The 19,769-nt window shown below is 43.6% G+C and overlaps 1 protein-coding gene across 2 annotated transcripts in view; it reads right to left on the bottom strand.

Annotated features, from left to right (window-relative positions):
- Positions 1-16,154, bottom strand: part of DENND2D (DENN domain containing 2D) — a 528,923-nt gene extending 512,769 nt beyond the window's left edge. The window contains exon 1 of one of the 2 annotated variants that reach the window (XM_069238997.1): positions 15,960-16,154. In XM_069238997.1, coding sequence (XP_069095098.1) covers positions 15,960-16,020 — 61 coding nt within the window. In that variant the 5' untranslated portion in view covers positions 16,021-16,154. The remainder of the gene's footprint in view (positions 1-15,959) is intronic. The other variant, XM_069238996.1, reaches the window with a different exon arrangement.
- Positions 16,155-19,769: the final 3,615 nt, after the last annotated feature.

Here is a 19,769-nt window from a genome sequence, read left to right on the forward strand (position 1 = left end):
ATGCAACCTTCCCTTGTACTTATTGGCTCATAAACTGTGACTGAAGTTGAGTGAACTGGTGGTAGCCTAGAGTGGGAGATTCTTTCAAATCCACCCTCCCTCCCTTTTCTTTTAATTTTTCTCTTTTCTTTGGGGATACATTTGACTGTTGACAATTTACTGACAGGGTGGGTAAAAGAGAGTGAAATGATGGGGAGGCACAAGTTGTTGGTTTTCTGTGTTTACCCGGGGGGTGGGAGAGACTGTTTTCGGTTTGTTTGGGACTTGACAGAGGCAGTGGTTAGATTCTAGTATCATACAGGTGTGGGGGCTGGAAGGGTGTTGTTTAGAGGGGAGCTACCAGGCAACATGATGAAACGCTTTAAGTTTGTAACATGGAATGTGCAGGGGCTCAAATTCTATGTGAAAAGATACAGGGTAGAAAATTATTTGCACAAACTTGGTGTGCATATTGCACTGCTACAGGAGATACACTTAATGGAGGGTGAGGTACACAAGAAATGAAGAGGTAAGTTGTACTCTGCCACTAACTCCAACTATGCCCAAGGGTTTATAACATGGGTGGCCCCACATTTCCACTTCCAGGTTTGTGGGCTCAGGGCAGACATTGAGGGGCAGGGCGATACCTTATTTTGCACGGCCTCATAGATGGTATGGAAGTATGCCTGTTGAATGTTTATGCCCTGAATGTTGAGGACAGCAATTTTTATCTAGACCTGAAGAAGGAACTACTCCCAAACATGGGTGTCCCTCTGCTATGGGAGGAGAACTTCAAATGCATACTGGATGGGCGGCTTGATCGCCATCTATTGAGGTTGCGGACTAATCCGCATATGTCAGATGCCCTGCACGGAGTGATGGAACACCTGTAAAGCATAGATGCCTGGAAAGTAACTCACCATGAGGAGTGGGAATTCACATGCTATGTGCCGACATATGAGACTTACACCTGATTGGCCCATTTTTTATTGTCTAGCAATGTAGCAACTGCCATTCTGCAGACCTAAGTTCAGGGCAGGTTCCTTTTGGATCATGCACCTCTGTTGCTGCCTGGCATGTTGGTGGCACTAGGCCGGGGGTCCCTGTTTGGCATTTACACCCAGGATTGCTGGACGATACATTGTTCTGGGAAGAACTCCGTAAGGTGACTACTATGACTCTAATTGGTTGTCCAATGAGCAGAGAGGGCTGGAATTGGGACACGTTGATGGTTGTGATGCATGGGAAGTGGCTGTCCAGGGTTAGCAGTATAAGATGCAGTCTCGAGTCTGAGCTGACTGAATCCGAGAAGGTCCTAACAGACCTTCATACTGAATACGAGAGGGGAGTGCAGGGAGTCCTTACTGGGGGTGTAGCAATGAGTCACTGCAGTGGCTGCATTGGGAGGGAGACATGTCAGGAAGATGTTAGCAAGGCTGCTGAAAAGAGAACGTCTGACCTTGCTCATATTGTCACTGAGAGTGGCCACGCAGTCAGGAGTCAATTCACTGTTGAGACACCACCTAACCATTGTTTGCAATGGGGCTCCCTAGTGCCCTTTCAGGGAGACAGGGCAATCAGAGCCATGGCTTGTTGTAGGGCACCAGGCCCGGATGGCCTCCCACTAGAATATTATCAGACATTCACTGAACTGCTGCTTCCTATCTGTCGGAGACCCATCAGGAGTTTAGACTCAGCATTTGCCTGCCACAGTCCATAAGGGAAAACCAAATTCTCATCCTCCCGAAGCCTGGCAAGGATCCAAGGGACCCCAGCTCCTAGCACCCCCTGTCCATGCTAAGGCCCTGGCACTGCATTTGGGCCTGGTAATAACCCATTTAGCACACAAAGACCAATGTGGTTTCATGCCCAGGAGATGATACACTGAGGAACCTACGGAGGCTGTCCTATGTCCTGCATTTGGTGGTAAGCACTGATCTTAGAGCCACGGTGGTGGCATTTGACACTTAAAAAAAGCCTTAGATACTCTTGCCTGGGATTATCTTTGAGAAGTGCTGCAGAGATTGGGCCTGGGACCGGTGTATCTCTCATGGGTGAGGCTACAGTATACCCAGCCCGTGGCACAGGTCCGAAATGGGAATATGATCTCGGAGTGTTTTTTTCCAATCAAGAGGGACATGAGACAGGGCTGCCCCCGTCCCTCTCCTGCTCGCCCTGGCGATGGAGCCGCTGGTGATCTAGCGGCTCTGCAAAATGGACAGATGGGGGTTGTAGTGGGTGGACGCACCCACGTCGTCTCCCTCTAAACAGATGATGCATTAATATACGTCGCCCACCTGGAGTGCTCGATGAAGGCATTACTGTGCATCATGATCGCGTTCGGTGAATTCTCCGGATTATGGGTCAGCCACAAGAAGTCAGTACTTTTCCCCCTGGCCAGATGAATGGGGGTGAGCATGGCGGCTCTCCCTGCGACAGGGCTCTGCTGGGAGTGTGATCACTTCTGATACATGGACAAACAGGTGGCCCTTCCCGATGAAGCCAATTATAGTCTGAACATGGGGAGGGTTCTCAACCGATTGGAGACCTCAAACTATTTATGGAATCGTCTGCCCCTCTACATCATGGGAAGAGTGGCTTTAAGCAGAATGGTAATGCTTTTGTGCTGCCTCAATGTCCTACAAAACTCCCTCTGCTGTATGCCGCAAACTACCTTTACCAGGCTAAATAGCTTCCTGATGTCTCTGGTATGGGCTGGAAAGAGATGTAGAGTGAAGCTGGAGGTGTTAAAGTGAGACGTGGAGCTCAGGGGCCTGGGTCTTCCAGACCTGCGGTTGTATTAGTTTGCTGGACTGCTTCAGTGCGCAGTGCAGTGGTGCATGGGGGGGTCCAAATGGAGAAAAGAAACTAATAGAGGAGTGAGCTGCAGGAGGAGACCTCCTTTGGTGTCTGATGAGGGGCTCTGGCCTTTTTTGGGATGACTGTCCATTCATAGTCCAACAGGTTGAGAAGGTCTGGGAGCAGGTGGTCACACATGTATGCCAGTCTACTGCCCCTCAAATTGTTGCCCTGTTTCAAGCAGATATAATCCATGATGGATCTAATGCAGTGGTATGATGGGGGTTGCGCCACGGCCGGGGATTTATATTTTAACAGTGCCTTCCTCACTATGGAGTAGGCGTTGGACTCTTTTCAGCTATGTCCTGGCCAAGTTCTGCAATATTGCAAGATCTCCTGCCTGGAACAAGAGATTTGGGTCAGTTTCCCGGCAGACTTGGAAGAAGTGCAGAAACTGTGACTGCTATTAGACCCTGGGTCCTCCAGGGACTTGATCTCCAGCATATACAAAGCCCTGAAGGCTGACCGTAGGGTTGACATGTTAGGAGTCCACAACCGTTGGTCAGCTGATCTACCGGAGCCCCTGACGGATAGTGAATGGAGGAGGGCCTTCACCCAGCTCCAGAGGTTGCCAGCATTACCTGCTTCAAGCTCACCCAGTTCTGCCATCTGCAATGCACTTACCGAAACCCTCACAGGCTGCATCGCTTTAATGCAGCACAATCCCCCACTTGCCCCAGATGCGGTGTGGATCAGTGACATTCCTCCACATGACATGGAACTGTGGGAAATTGCAGAATTACTGTGATGTGATACTGCAGCGACTGTGGGAGATCACTCAGGTCGATATAGCAGCCTGGCCCAAACATTGCTTACTGTGAGTACTTCCAACCCCACGGCAAGAGGCTCAGATGAACCACAAGTTTGCCCTGTTGGCGCTGGTGTTGGCCAAGCGGCGAATAGCTATTTACCAGATGAGCCCCATTCCCCCCACGTTGGATGCCTGGCAAGCAGACATGAGTAAATTAGGAGTTTCAGAGGAACAGATAGTTCTGCTGGTGGACACAGACGAGAATGGAGAGCGAGACCTGGAGATATGGGGTGATATGATGCTTCTGACTGCCGTGAAGATGTAGAATAGTCACCCCCCAGGTGACACACTGACACCCCCACACTCAGATTCCCCTTTACTCTTGTTAGAAATGGGGTCTCTAGTTGGCAGTCAGTTTACACCTTGTCCAAGTAGGGACCCTCACTCTAGTCAGGGTAAGGGAGTCACACGCCTAAAATAATCCCTGCTCACCCACTTGGTAGCTTGGCACAAGCAGTCAGGCTTATTTTAGAGGTAACGTGTAAAGTATTTGTACACACACACACACATACATACAGTAACACAGTGAAAACACCACAAAAGTACTCAACAGTTTAGAAAAATAGCCAATATTTATCTGAGTAAAACAAGATGAAACAACAAAAATCCAACATACACAAATAAAGCTATCACTTTTTTTAATTTTAAAAGAGTCTTAATCCTGAAAAATGTGTGGTTGTATCCTTATAACACACAGTACTTTGGATGGCTCAAAAACAAAGATTATGCAGGCCACAAAGGAGGGGATGTGTGGAAAAACAAGCAATGTGTTGATTATTTCTCTTCCAGACAGGCGATGCGTGGATTCTTTTCCCATCAGGTTTGCAATGCGTCGATTCTTCTCCTGTCGGATGGGCAATGCATGGATTCTTTTCCTAACTAACTGGAGATGTGTTGTTTCCTTACTGCAGTGCAGCGCGGATGAAGAAAATGATGCCCCAGGGATAATGCATGGAAAATCCAGACGCATGGCCATAATGGGTAAAGCAGGCGATGCATCGATTTTGCAGACGCAGTGTCGATTTTTTAGCAGCAGTGCAGGCACTGCGTCGATGTTTCTGCCGCAACGGCCTCAGTGAATGGATTTTACTTCAGGTCACCAGCTTCTGCTTCCAAGGGCTCAGGGACTGGATTTGGCACCATTGGCAAGTTAGGTCTCACAGCAGAAGAGCCCAGGCACTAGCAGATGAAGTCTTTGATGTCCCTGAGATTTCACAACAGGAGGGAAGCTCAGTCCAAGCCCTTGGAGAACCTTAGAAAGCAGGATGTAGAAAGCCAAGTCCAGTCCTTTCACTCCAAGACAGAAGCAGAAAGCATCAGGTCAGCACAGCAAAGCAACAGGGAGAGCTGCAGTTCCTTCTACAGCAGCCACCGCTTCTTCCTCAGAGAATGTCCTCAGTCCAGCAGTGTTCTGAAGTTGTGGGGTCAGCAGTCCAATTCTTATACTTATTTCTGCATTTGAAGTAGGGAAACTTCAAAGAAAAGTCTTTTTAGTGCAGAAAACACTGCCTCCTCCTGTCCTGGTCATAGACACATTTTAGGGGGATGGAGACTGTATTGTGTCAGGGTAGGCACAGCCCTATTCATGTGCAAGTGTCAGCTTCTCCCACCACTCTAACACAGGAAGACCCATCAGAATATGCAGGACACACCTCAGCTTCCTTTGTGTGACTGTCTAGAGTGAATTTACAAACAGCCCAACTGTCAGTTTGACCCAAAGGTGTATTCAGCAGCTAGGCAGAGGCACAGAATGGTTAAGCAAGAAAATTACCACTTTCTAAAAGAGGCATTGTCAAACCTACAATCTAAAAACCAACTTTACCAAAAGATGTATTTTTAAATTGTGAGTTCAGAGACCACAAACTCCTCATCACTCTCTGCTCCCAATGACAAACTGCACTTAAAAGATATTTCAAGGCAATCCCCATGTTATTCTATTGGAGAGATAGGCCTTGCAATAGTCAAAACTTAATTTAGCAGTATTTCACTATCAGGACATGTAAAACATACCAGTACATGTCCTATATTGTAAATACACTGCACCCCGGCCATAGGGCTGCCTTGGGCCTACCTTAGGAGTGACTTATATGTAAAAAAAAGGGAAGGTTTGGGTCTGGCAAATGGCAGTTCAAAACTGTAGACACCAACTGCAGTGGAAGGTTTGAGACAGGTTTACAGGCCTATGGGTGGCACAATCAGTGCTGCAGGCCATTAGTTGCATTTGATTTACAGGTCCTAGTCACACATAGTGAACTTTACTAGGGACTTGCCAGTAAATTAAATACGTCAATCATGGACAGGGCAATCACCAATACAATTTACAGTTTAGAGAGCACTTGCACTTTGGCACTAGTCAGCACGGGTAAAGTGCCCAGAGCCCTAAAGCCAGCAAAAACGAAGTTCAGCATAAGATCAAAAACAGGAGGTGAGAAGCAAAAAGTACAGGAGAAACCATGTCAAGAGCTGATAGGTCTAACACCTCTCACCTATTGATGGGAGATTCTCCCTCCCCACAACCCATTATCTGCTTAATGGGCAGGTTCCAGGGACGAGGAGCACACACTGAGTCTATGCTACTGCTGCTGTTTATGTACTTGCTGGCGGCTAAGTTTAGACATTGTAGGCATCATTAAGTTGCTTAAGTAACATACTGAAAAAACACAGTGCAGATACAGTTTTATGCGTTGCCCTTCTGCTTTCGTTTGGGGCTGTAGGGCTGGGTGTCTGAACTGCAGTGAGTTTCCAGTCCTTTCAAAGTTGAATCTTTTCTTTTGTTGTCATTGATCATAATGACTGAAGAACGTAATGGAATGCAATGACTCACATGTGACACCGACCTCTGGTTTATGTTGTTCACATGTTTTGTCTGCAACTGCTAAATAAAAACAAGTTTTAAAAAATCCATTCATCACTTTACTATTTTTGCATTCGATGTCTCACTGTGCTACTGGAACCAAGCAATACTTGGCTGAAGAGCACTAAAAAGGGTGAGCCCTGTCCTGATTTGCTTGCGTTCCAGTTCAGGGAGACCTGGTCTGGCCAGTTCGAGCTGGACTATTCCCATGAGGAGCAGGGTCAAGACTGATTTGCATACGAGTCCAAACTGAGATGGCATCGTGGGCGAAAAACAATGGATGAGGATGCTGCCTTGAGACATTGACAGCGGCTAAGATTAATTCAAGCATTCCATCCATCACCCTGTTGTTTTTGCACCCAAGTACTAAGAGACCATGATTTTCTAATAAATTTGCAGCCGAAGTCCCAGCTGTTGCCATCACAAGATGGGGACTTGGCTGCAAGTATATTTTTTTAGTTCCATGATTCATCTCAACAACGTAATAATTGGGGTGGAATCAGAATTCTGAGGATCTTTCATGCCAGACTGGAGTATCCTGAATATATGGCAGGAAACACACTGATGGCTAAGTAGTCACAATCTCACCAAGGGGGCTCTTTTGTCATTTCTGTCTCCAGTAATTGTCTGGTAATTTTCATCATGGATGTCATTATTATGGGGGAGGAAGCATGGAGGAACACTCAGTAAATTTAGGGGTTGTTAGTCATTGTTCTAAAGACGAGTTTGTTCAAATGGAGGGAGTTGCAAGCCATCCTATTCCTTCTGAGACAGTTCTCTCAACTGATGAAGAACAAGATGGTGTTGGTCAGAACATACAGTAAGACAGCAAAGTCATATTTAGTAAAACAGGAGGGCACAAGATCAGTTGTTCCATTTAGGATTAGACAGTCTTCTAGGCAGAGTAGACACTGATATCAATCCGATAGCAATCTTTGCATTTCATAATCAAGGGATTTTGAACACAGTAGCAGACAAGCTGAGCAGGAAGATTCTATTTTTTTAGGATTTCTGTCTGTGCCATCTAGTGTTTTCACAGAGGTGTCAGAAATGGGAGACCCATTAACAGATCTCTTTGCTCCATCTCAAAATTCCCTTCTGAAGGGTTTCTTTGCCAATGTGAGGGAGGACAAGGTATTGGGAGGAGGAATAGATGCTCTGCTCGGTCCTTGGCCCAGGGGTCTCCTCTATTCCTTTCGTCCTTTTAACAGATGTGAGTTCTTGATCAGGATCAAAGAACAGAAAGCATTCTGATTGTGCCAGTATGGCTCATATCATTAAAGACTTGTCAAGAGATTCCCCTACCAATTGCTCCATCTCCTATGGTATTTTCTCCTCTACATCAAGATATCTTAGCAAGGCTCAGGATGACAGCCTGGGGATTGAAAGAGAGAGAAAGAGACTAATAAGGAGTGGTCTTTCAGAGGCCTTTTCTAGGACCAATAAATCTTCAACAAGGGCTCTGACTTTGAAGTTGTATACAAAACATTTGTGGAATGTTCACTAGGTGGTATGGAATGCTGCTGCAAGAGACAGATTTAGTTCAATTAATGTAAATTCTTCACAATGTGTATTATCTCGGATTAAAGGTTTCCATGTTGAAGAGCGGTAGGGCAGCCATTAAAGCATTTGGAGGTACCTGGTATAATCTTTCAGACGATCAAGGGTTGTTTAAGATGTTTTTTCAAAGATTAGTTAATCTATCTCCTGGGACTTGCAGTTAGTGTTAGAGGTCCTTATAGATAAGCCCTTTGAACCTTTAGATCAAATGGATATGATAATTGTGATCTTGAAACATTCTCCTTGGTGGCCATTACATCTGCCAGAAGACTGGGTAAATTGGGCTCAGTTGCCTTCAAGTACCTATTTTTGATGGTTTTGAAAACAGAATTATATGATAAAGATTAAGCTACAGAGATACACAGAAGTGAGCTGGAGATAAAGGTCACTTTCCCAGGGGGCCCTGAGCAATTGGCCACTCTGCCCATGCCTTAAAACATCTCTGCGAAGCAAGGGATAATTCTAGCCATATTCACCCTCCATCCTAAAGATTCAGAAAAAAAAAAAAATTATTTGGATGTAAAAAGAGCAGTGTTTTTCTACTTGAACAGAGTGTTAGGTTTAATGATTTCTAATTCGCTCTTTGTACATTTTGATCGGGCCAAGAAAGAGGCAGAACAGGCAGTGCAGACATGTAGCCAGTGGATTAAGACCCTGATCACTTTGGGCTACAATGTGGTTGGATTACAGCCCCCTCTGCGAGTCCCAGTAGATCAACTAGGGGCCTGTCCGCTTCTCTAGCAGGAAATTCAAGGAGCCTCCATTCTGGAAATAGGTGGTCCAGAAACATGTAGGGCAGCAACATGGGCTTCTCCGTCCAAACAAGTAAAGCACTGTAGAATAATGAGGGAGGTTGACCAGAATGACGTATTTGGTTCAAAAGTTCCCTCTTCTATGGAATTAATGGGGGTGGGCACATAAGACTTAAATTTCCGTTGTCCTGGTTTGTTTTGCTTGGGTGCAATTCACATTGTAGTGAGAGTGAGGAAGGTGGTGGAGAGGCGAAGACGTAATGCTTCCAACAGCTGACATGCTCTTATTAATGCTTTTAAAAACAACTAACACACACATACCTCGGCGTTATCTAACATTTGCAGATAAAGCAAGAATATTTTGCGCTGTCTAGACGCCACTTTATTATAAAAAAGGCCTTCAAGTATAAGGTAGAAAAAGCATAAAATGCTTACAAAAAAAACATAAAATGTGATGGTTGATATGAGACGTCATCGCATGGACAAGCTAGCAAGCTAATAATATACAAACCCGACCCTCGTTCACTGCGTGTACTCCTGCTGAAACCGACTCTATCCATGCGGTGAACAATTCTGGGTCTCCTTAGCTGGGGTACAAGCAAAGGAAAAGTTGGGCTATGTATTGAAAAGTTTAGCTGTTCTTTTGAGCAGTGATGAGGACCTAACGCATTACGATTTGCTCTTCCTCCCCACTACAGATTTTGTACGGTCTATTGGAAAGAGCGGCTGGGAGGAATCTGAGCAAAGGACACGCAAAGAGAGATAGAAAAGAGAGCACTGTTTAAGTCTATGTTGCCCTTCCTTCTGTAACACCATATAATGCTAAGTCCATAGCTCCGTTTCTGTCGCTGCTCAGGGATCAAATTACATGGGCAGAAAATATAACCATAGATCACTGACAGCCTCAGACCGACAGTGCCCACCTAGGGCTTAACTCTCAACTGACGAGCTAAAGAGTGCTGAAGGCTGCAGAGAACACAATATTTACGGTGAGAATGGGGGCGGGGGAGGGATTTCAGCAGTCGAAGTGCATTTAATACAAGTATGAGAACGGTGATCCTGAGGCGGGTCTGTGAGTGTAGATGCAGTGTCAAAGCCATGACTGAAAAAAACAAAATATTCTTTAACTATTTGGTTGGTCTTTAACATTCAGGTAACCGAATAAAAATAATGCACACAACTTAAATGAAAAATAATTTAAAGGTAAACTAATCAGTAGAAATGCATTGGAGAATGATTTAGGTTTAAGATTTAAAAAAGTACTGCACCAAGCAAAGAATTTTTTATAAGTGCCCTTTTAAAGCGTGTTCTTCAGAACTCAGCTGGTAACAACCTTACATTACACATCTAAAAAAAAATCTTTGCTACCGTGAATCCTCAAGTGACTCTTAAAGAGCAATACTAGCCACCAAGCAGACTTTTCATTTACAGATTAAGCAATTGCACACATTGACATGTCTTTCAGGTAGCCGGCACACTGGTGAGAAGGCTTGTTTGTTCTTGTCCTCTATCTCCCACCCTTTGCCTCACAAAACAGGAAACCCCCTGTTCCCTTTCAACCTGAGAGATCTCAACTCTTGAAATTAACCATTTCCAGGAGGGTAGTGGTTGTCAGTTATTTATTGATTTTTTTCAAAAAAAGGGAAAATAATTTTGTTAAATAAAAAAATGATGGGTGCGTCATTCCCCACAGATACCGCCACCTTCAATCTCTGGGTGGTGAGCCTGAATACTAACCACCAATCTCAGCATGTGAAAACTATATAACTCTGCTTTCCTGAGTATACCAGAAACATGTAAGCAAACACATTCTTGTAATAAATACGTAGACTACTCTTAACACGTCCTTTCCATCTAACCTACTCTCTGGAACTCGATTTTGGTTTTAATCGGTGGTCACACAGGCAGGTTGCTGAAATCAACACTTTCTTAGGCAGGGTCAGCCTGGGACAGACAATAAGCTCCGGCACCAAAAAAATAAAAAAAAAGTGGCCTCAGTTCGCGAATCAGCTAGCTAAAAAAGCAGCTCTCATCTATACAGTGGGACAATATTTAACTTGTAAAGCAATGCTGTAGAAGTGTTTTGCAAGGTAGGAGATACTGCATGCTTTTGTAATTGCTTATGGCAATGTTTGTGGTGATGTGATATCAGGAAATTCAACAGTGAGAGCAGGACCATCAGGCAGTAAAACAGGCCCGCAAACAGCAAATTAAAAAAACAAGCATTTGCAATACAATGAATCTCGGGTTTGCTCGAGTTAGAGTTGTTAACATTGTAAATTCCTAACTGGACTTTTTTTGCCACTTACATTGAAAATGAAAAGTAAAATAGTTGACATAAGTAGCCGATTCATACCGCCAGGCCGCCATGAGCATGAGCGTGAAGGAAAGACACAAAAGTAAAAAGAACTTTGCTGACAGTCAAATAAATCGGCAAACGTGCAATTATTGTAATTGTAATAGTATTTATATAGCACTTACTACCCCTGACAAGGTGTCAAAGCGTTTTTTGCGAGTAGCATGCTACTCTGGAACCCAAAAGGAATTAATGGTGGATTAGTATAGGGAAATATGAGTACCATATTAGTATTATTATGAGTTAATCTGAGCAGATGATATGTGAGTTTGTTAGTTGGATTGACTAGAGTAATGGAGGGATAGAGGAGGGAAGAATTCCGAAGTGTTAGTTGGGAGTTTATAGTAACAGGATGGGGGTTGGGGTGAGCAAATGAGAAATGGAGGAGGGAAGAGCCTGTGGAAAGGGTTAGGGCTGTCATAGTAGCAAGAGGGGTTTTGGATGAGTCAAAGGTGAGCTAAATGAGGGAGAATTTAGTAGGGTTGTTTAGAAGATCATGGTAGTAAACTGAGAATTGGAGATAAAAGTAGTAGAATGATTTTGGGATGAGTCACAGTGGGGAAGGAGGACAGATTGATAGGGACATAGGGTGATGGGAGCAAAGCGGTTGTCATCTTTACAGTAGTTGTAACTCTGTAATGCATACTTGCAATTGAGTCATACTGCATACCGTTATTGATAAATGGCTGGCTCCCATAAAATATTCAATTATATCATATAAAATATATATGTATGTAATATAAATCAGACTATAAGGCAGCATCACTGAGTTTAGAGAACTGTAAAGATGGCAACCACTTTGGAGTTACAAAATGAGTCCGTCATTAGTTTTTATGCCCACAGGAGAAAGGTGATTAGATGTGGATATAGCATTCAGTAATGTGTTGTAGGAGATGAATATGTTTATCTCAGTATTTAGTAAATGATGGAAGGAATTGTTTTGATGTAATTAAATATTTTATGCAAGCCAGTCATTTATGAATACAAGTACGCAGTATGAATCAATTGCAAGTATGCATTACAGAGTTACAACTATTGTAAAGATGGCGATCAATTTGGGAGACTCAAAGCGAGTTCGTCGTCAGTTTCAATGAAGTGACATGATTAAAAAAAGGAGTGAGAGACACAAGTATTATCATGAAACGGAGACCAAGGCTCTGCTGAGCCGAAACGCATTCATTTTTTTCTCATAAACTGATAGATTAATAAATATAGAAGAAATTGCTGTAGAAGTGCCGGTCTTCAATCTTTAATGGAGGATGGAGAGAAGTGTATATGTTAACGTGCTGGTGAGCGCAGTGCGACACCGCTAACATTTGGGAGCACGCAGTTACGGCGTTGTAGATTATAAACACCCATATATATATATATATATATATATATATATATATATATATATATATATATATACATACATATATATACACACACACATACACACACACACATATATATATTTAACCGTGAGTAAATATACATTTGTTAAACAGACTTAAAGAGTACGTGTATAATTTATTATTATGACATATAGTAACGATACATATTTCCTAAAGAACTATATATATCACAATCAGATTATAAATATCTATCAACACAGGCATATGCAAATCCATTGCTGTTCGGATATGGTGGTTATGAAGGAAAGAGCCACCTCTTGAGTAGTCTTCTGAAGGCAAGAGAGTCATCCGTGGATCTTATATTTGGGAGTAATGAATTCCATAGCTTTGCTGCTTGGACGGAAAAAGATGTACCACCTATTGTCTTTTTCTTGTATGGTGGTGTTCCAAGGCGGGGTGCCAATCTTGAGCAGAGGTTTTTTTGCTGAATGTATTTGGTTATTTTGTTTCTAATAAAAAGTGGTCCTGTTCCATGTATAACTTTGTGGGTGATACAAAGCAGCTTCAAGGTGGATCTTCTGGCAAAAGGCAACTAGTGTAGTGCTCTCAAGGCAGGGGATATGTGGACTTGTGGCTTTACATGTAGTAGTAGCCTGGCAGTGGAGTTCTGAGTACGTTGTAGTTTTTTCATAATAGGGTTGACCCATGGTAGAGGCGATTGGCATAATCCAGTTTGGATAGTAAAAGAGAGATAGTATCCTATACCTTGTGTGGAAATCCAAGATGGGGAAGATGTACTGCAGAGCCTTCAAGGTGATAAAGCTTATTATTATCAATGTAACAGGGTCGATAGCCAAGGCGGTAACAAAACCTCCACAAGGAGAGACAAACGTAAAGCATTAACCAATGATAACAAAGGATTTTTGAAAGACAAGCTCACAAACGAGTGATAGTGATGGGCGTGTGGTAGGCATGGTCAAAAGCGCACAAATAGATTACAACACATCCCAGCGCTTGTGAGATCGACCTAAAAAGCAGCCCACACACTGACCTATCAGACCAGCCCTTTTGACACTGCCAGGCTGCCTTTTAAGCAGGACCACTGGAAGTATGCGATTCTAAGGATGCAATGTTTTCGCATGGTTAGGGTTTTGCCACATAATCTGCACATTTTACTCAAAATAAAAACTAACTAAAAATGTGGTGACATGTTGCCTCACAGTAAAAGGCTTTTTAAGAAAGTCATATGGTCACCTTTCAATTGCGTATGGTTGTATTTGAGTGCTAATGTGTTACTAATGAGGTGCATAATGCAAACTACACGCATTCAGTCCTGTGTTCTCTAGGCAACGTGCAACCACTAGAATTATGCAACTCTACTGCTTTTTACCACAGATGTGGCAACCACACAATTAAACTGGCCATAAGTCAAACGTGTTACAGTGATCACAGGCGCAGAATTTTTGACCGGTATTATCATGTAAAAAAAACAAAAAAACAATGCAGTAATACTATCACAAAATGTAGCACATTATTGCCTTTGCTTGCAGCATAATTCAGTCATCTCGTGTTGCTTAATTCCAGTGGCCCTACCCAAAGGCCAGTCCTACCTAGTTCTTATGCTAAACAGGTCTTTATCATGAGTGCCAGTTAAATGTATCAGAGTGGGTTCTTACAAGGCAATTTAAATGCTACTTGACACGAAGAAGAAACTAGACCTTAAAATGCCTACTAAAACATCTGGGACCATGCCAATCCCTGCCTGCATTAGCAAGTAACACTGAGTAATAACAGCATGCAAAAATATTCCACATATAGCCTTCGTTCTACTATTATAAACGAGATAATTTACTTTTTTTTTACTTGATACACCTTTGCTTCCTGCTGCTATTGCTTTCTTTTTTTTAAATCAAGACCTCCGCGACTACATCAGGGATATTTGTCAACAAAAAGCTATACTCCATTGAGAGCTGAAGACTGTGTACAAATCCTCTCGAACGTCCCAACTTACCCTTGCCGCGCCCCAGGGGGGATCCTTATGTTATTTAGGGGCTACACACGTGCAGAGATAGTCCTGCTTCATCTGAGAAAATGCTCTTACACGTCTGGACAAGCTTCAAGAATACTTACGTTGTTAAGAATGTCAATCGCTCTCTGTCACTAAAACTGCCTCGAGAAAAAAACCTTGCCCTCTTAGGTACACGTGATACATGACAGCTAAGCCTGTGGATTCTATGCACCTGACATTGGTACCTTAACCATCAGAACAGCAACTGACTTGCACTGTTCACATGGATCGGGATTAAGGAATGTAGCAATAACAATAACTGACTTGCTGCCAAATGACGATGTCACGTGACACCATTAACCATGCCTGACTTTTCAGCCAGTAACATACTGTATTTCTGGAGTAATGGTTTCGCGTTTAGCGGTCTATATATGGACCTACAAGTTCCAGCATGCACAGGGACGTTGGCCAAAAAACTAAATAAAGGATGAAAATGTCACCCATGCTAGGTGGCCATTTTAATACTACAACAAATCAATAAACGCCCCCGCCCTCCCCCACCCCCCAAACATGTTTAAAAATACTATTTTTAGCTTCCTAATCAAAACTGAACATAATATTACAGCCTGTAGGGAGCTTTAAGCCTAATAGGAAGAGGCAACTACACATCGTAATGGGAAAGCGTCACCCCCTTGAAGAAGATATTCTTTAAATGTCAAACAAAAACATTCCCTATAGTGCATAATGAAACTAGAATAATTTAGTCCTGATTATCTCTAGGCAGCATGCAGCCATTAGAATTTAGCTACTCTACTATTTTTTAGCACAAATGAGGCAACCACACAAACGGGCCAACAACAGGTGTCATTTTAAGGGCTGGCTAAATGAGCTTTAGTCCGGCAAAATTTAGTCAAGTATTAGAGGTTGGCAAACGACTCTATGCCGCTCGAATAGCTTGTTTCCAGGCCCGGGGCTTGTTTTAATAACTCAGTGCACTTTAAGCTTTGCAGTCCTAGCACAACACAAATAAGGAAAACACATAAAAGTAATCATATGCAAATAACAGGTTGTATCCCGGAGACACCGAGTTATTTGGTAACACGACTGGGCGGAGAAGCATATAACATGATAAAAGGGTATGCACTTTAAGTGGACAGAACATAGTATGATAGCTAGGGAGCGTGCACATTCCACAGGTAAGTGTTACAAGTTGTCAAACTGACCAGAAGATACAGTGTAACCTGCGAGCGCTTTCGGCTTCAAAAGGGGGCGGAAATGAGCTGTATAAATGCCTGGTGTCACATGTACACTACAATAACAATGCTCAAGGGACAACACAGATACCAAAGATCGAAGGGACAATGTTTAATTTAGGGGCCAACGACCGCGTAAATTCTCAGTGTCCTGAATCGCCCAACCTGGGCACCTGCCGTACTCGCTCACCTCTGACCGCACTGGATCTGCGTCTGAAGCTGTTCCTCAGGAAAGTGGCAAACTGCGCCATAACCCTGTCCCTCGAAGAAACCTGTCCCGCTTCACCTGCGACCCGCTCCGCACTGAACAAAGGTGCTTAGGTACCCTGCGCACCCCGCACGCGGAAGTGGTGCACGCTGCCGTCTTTCAGCTGACTCTCACCTCGGAGCAGCGCGCACCACTTCCGCGTCCCAGGGGCGCGCGCTGCTTTCGTTTTCTCTTCACCTTTCGAGACGCGCCATGGGATTCCCTGCTTGGAGCCGTTCATATGGTGCCTGGGGACTGCATTCCAAGAGCACCCCTTTAGCGCCTTATGTCTCAGCTCCAAGAGCCGAGAAAACGGTCATAGCTTTTCAAATGCTACAAAGTAAAAGTAGAAGTGTAATTCACACTGGCGTACCTGTCAACACTTGCCTCAAACTGCAAGTGAACTTAAACATTTAAAATTGTGATCTCGTTCAGGTCAATGGGGAATGAACACATTTTTTGGAAGGATGACATAGGTGAGTAACTGAATGAAAATTTGTCGAGGCATTTTGTCAAGCAAAGAATAGAAGTTAAAGACCAGGCTCACCCTCCAGATGCGGGTGAGTTGATGTGTATTCCTTAGCATTTGCATTTATTATGTATACAATGAAGCACATTATTTTGTGGCTGTTTTTGGTTGTATAAGTAAGCTGAAGGGCTGGAATTTGGTCTCAGGAGAAACAAAGGCGAAGAAAGTATCCCCCAGCACCTCCCTATCCCCACCCCTGTAAGCCCCTACCAAAGCTTCTCCAAAAAGCCACTTTCAGGTTGTCCCTCCTATCACAGCTTGACTTGCATCGTACCCGGTGCCTGTTTTGAATGCAGTACCACACCCCCCCTCCCCTAAATAAATAACAATTTTTTTTTTTTTTTTTAAATACCAGCAAACAACGTAAACTTTAATCACTTACCAAATTCTCTAGATTTTTGGGCTTCCTAACGACTCTTCCAAATCTACTTCTGCTACTGCTATTATCATGTTTCTTTATTCCAACCTCTCCCTGGCTCATTTCACATTCTTCCACCCTTCAAGCTGGATTCCTTTCAACTTGTTCCTAACTCATTTCCCATCCTTCCACCCTTCTAGCTGGACTTGTTCCATACACTGTTCTGCTATTACTACAGTGACCATTCTCTTGCGTTGATTCCAATTACCAATAGTTGTTTTGTCCTTTTTTTTTCTTTGAAGACTGCATCTATATTACTCTTACCAATTTTTGCAAGACGGCTCATGTGATAAAAATAACCATCCTCAAGCGAAACAGTATTCCTCATGACTCTATTTTTTGCCTGTACTCATCCATCCCGGATTCTCTTTAGAGTGAGGTACCCAACCTCTTATAAGTCCAAAAGGGCTTTCACCCACCGATCCATGTGGTGTTGTCCTGTATGACCATAACATTTTCTTCAAATCGTACTCCCAATTCTATTTTCCTTTCTTATCTAATTGTATTACATCTTTCACAACACTATTCATTCTTTTCACTACTGCATTTCCCCTGGGATGATATATTGCAGTAAATTTGTGTTCTATACTTGCCGCTTTAAAAAAAGTTTTAATTTCTTCCAATTTAAATTGCACACCATTATCAGTTAAAATAGACGGGGGAAAACTTTCTCTTGAAAACACCTCTTTAAGAAACTTAATCACTGTGGTTGTATCCACCTTATTCGCCACTTCCACCTCAACCCATCTAGAAAACCTATCTACTAGGACCAAAATATACTTGCTAGAGCCATCATCCCAAAGAATAGGTCCCATGATTCCATTGCTATCTTTTCCCAAGGCATCTTGGGACATTGTAAAAATGCCATAGGGGAATTTAAAGTCTTTTGTGATTTATCTGCATTTTCACATTCCACACACACTCTTACAAACCTCTCAATTTCTACATCAAGTTTGGGCCACCAATATAACATTATTATGTTACCTTTGGATCCTGAAAGTCCTAGATGTCCTTCATGTCCAATCAAAATATTTTTTTTTCACACACCTATAGGGAGAATAACTTTTCCACTTCTACAAATAAACATTTCATCCATACTTAATTCATCCCATATTTCCCAAAAATGCTCAAGTCTCCCTTGCACTCATTTCTACATGAATCATTCCAGCTATTCACAATTTTGTCTTTCACACTCTTTAACACTTCATCTCTACTTTATTCCTTCAACCACTCTTCTTTTAGTAAGCTGTCATTTTCTCTTTCTGCAAAAATACTTGCTACACAATATTACCTCCAAGAATCATGATCAGTTGGTCTGAGTGGTAGTGACATCCTGCTCAGGAAATCACTGTCACATTTTCTTAATCCCTGGCACATATTGGGGGTCATTCGGACCCCGGCGGTCTCTGACCGCCGGGGCCAGGGTCGGCGGGAGCACCGCCGACAGACCGGCGGTGCCCCGCAGGGCATTCTGACCGCGGCGGTTCGGCCGCGGTCAGATGCGGGAAACCGGCGGTCTCCTGCCGGTTTCCCGCTGCCCTGCAGAATACCCCATGGCGGCGGAGCGCGCTCCGCCGCCATGGGGATTCTGACACCCCCTACCGCCATCCTGTTCCTGGCGGGTCTCCCGCCAGGAACAGGATGGCGGTAGGGGGTGCCGCGGGGCCCCTGCAGTGCCCATGCCAATGGCATGGGCACTGCAGGGGCCCCCGTAAGAGGGCCCCACTGTGTATTTCAGTGTCTGCAATGCAGACACTGAAATACGCGACGGGTGCAAACTGCACCCGTCGCACCCCTGCAACTACGCCGGCTCAATTCTGAGCCGGCGTCCTCGTTGCAGGGGCATTTCCTCTGGGCCGGCAGGCGCTCTTTTGGAGAGCGCCCGCCGGCCCAGAGGAAATGTCTGAATGGCCGCCGCGGTCTTTTGACCGCGGTGCGGTCATTTGGCGGCTCCCTCCAGGGGGGCGGCTCCCGCCGCCCGCCGGGCTTAGAATGAGCCCCATTGTACTTAGTACAGAAAATCTTACAACCTCCTGAAAAGTCTAGCAATTTCTTGCCAATGCTCTGGACAGTCCCTCCATGGTTAATAACATTGTAAAGTGTCTGTGGTTCGACCTTAGAGTAAATTTCCTACCCTAAATGATTTTTCAGAAATGTTCTACTGCGTGCGCACATGCTAAAGGCTCCCTTTCAATCACAGTGTATTTTTTCTCTGTGAGTGACAAAGAATGTGATGCGAATGCTACCACCACTTCATTGCCCTGTTCAGATTTTTGAGGTAAAACATTCTCTAATTCAGTAGTACTGGCATCCGTAGTTACAATTGTGGCTGCTAAAGGGTCACAACTGTGTAAAGTGGGAGAATTGCTAATGGAACATTTTATATCTTCAAATGACTTCTGTCATTCATCACTCTATATAAACTTGGTTTTGTTTTTTTACAAAAACCTAATTTCATGGGTTTTCTGTGAAAAGTTTCCTACAAATTTCGCATAAAATTTAGCTAACCCTATAAACAAACTGAGTTCGTCCTTGGATTTTGGATGAGGTGCATTCAATATAGCTCCTACAATTTGTTTTTAGGTTTAATGCCTTGTTCGCTAACCTCATGACCTAAGTATGTAATTTGCTTCTCTGCAAACATGCATTTAGGATCCTAAGCAGACAATCCTTTCTCTTAAAAAATAGTTAACACCTTTTTAAGAGCTTCATCATGATGTCTTTTACTCTTTTCCATCACTAAAATATAATCTTAGAAAAAGATATCTTCTGGTAAATGCCCACACAATTGTGACATCAACCTTTG

This window comes from Pleurodeles waltl, chromosome 6 (genome assembly GCF_031143425.1).
Source record: "Pleurodeles waltl isolate 20211129_DDA chromosome 6, aPleWal1.hap1.20221129, whole genome shotgun sequence".
Taxonomy (NCBI): Eukaryota; Metazoa; Chordata; class Amphibia; order Caudata; family Salamandridae; genus Pleurodeles; species Pleurodeles waltl.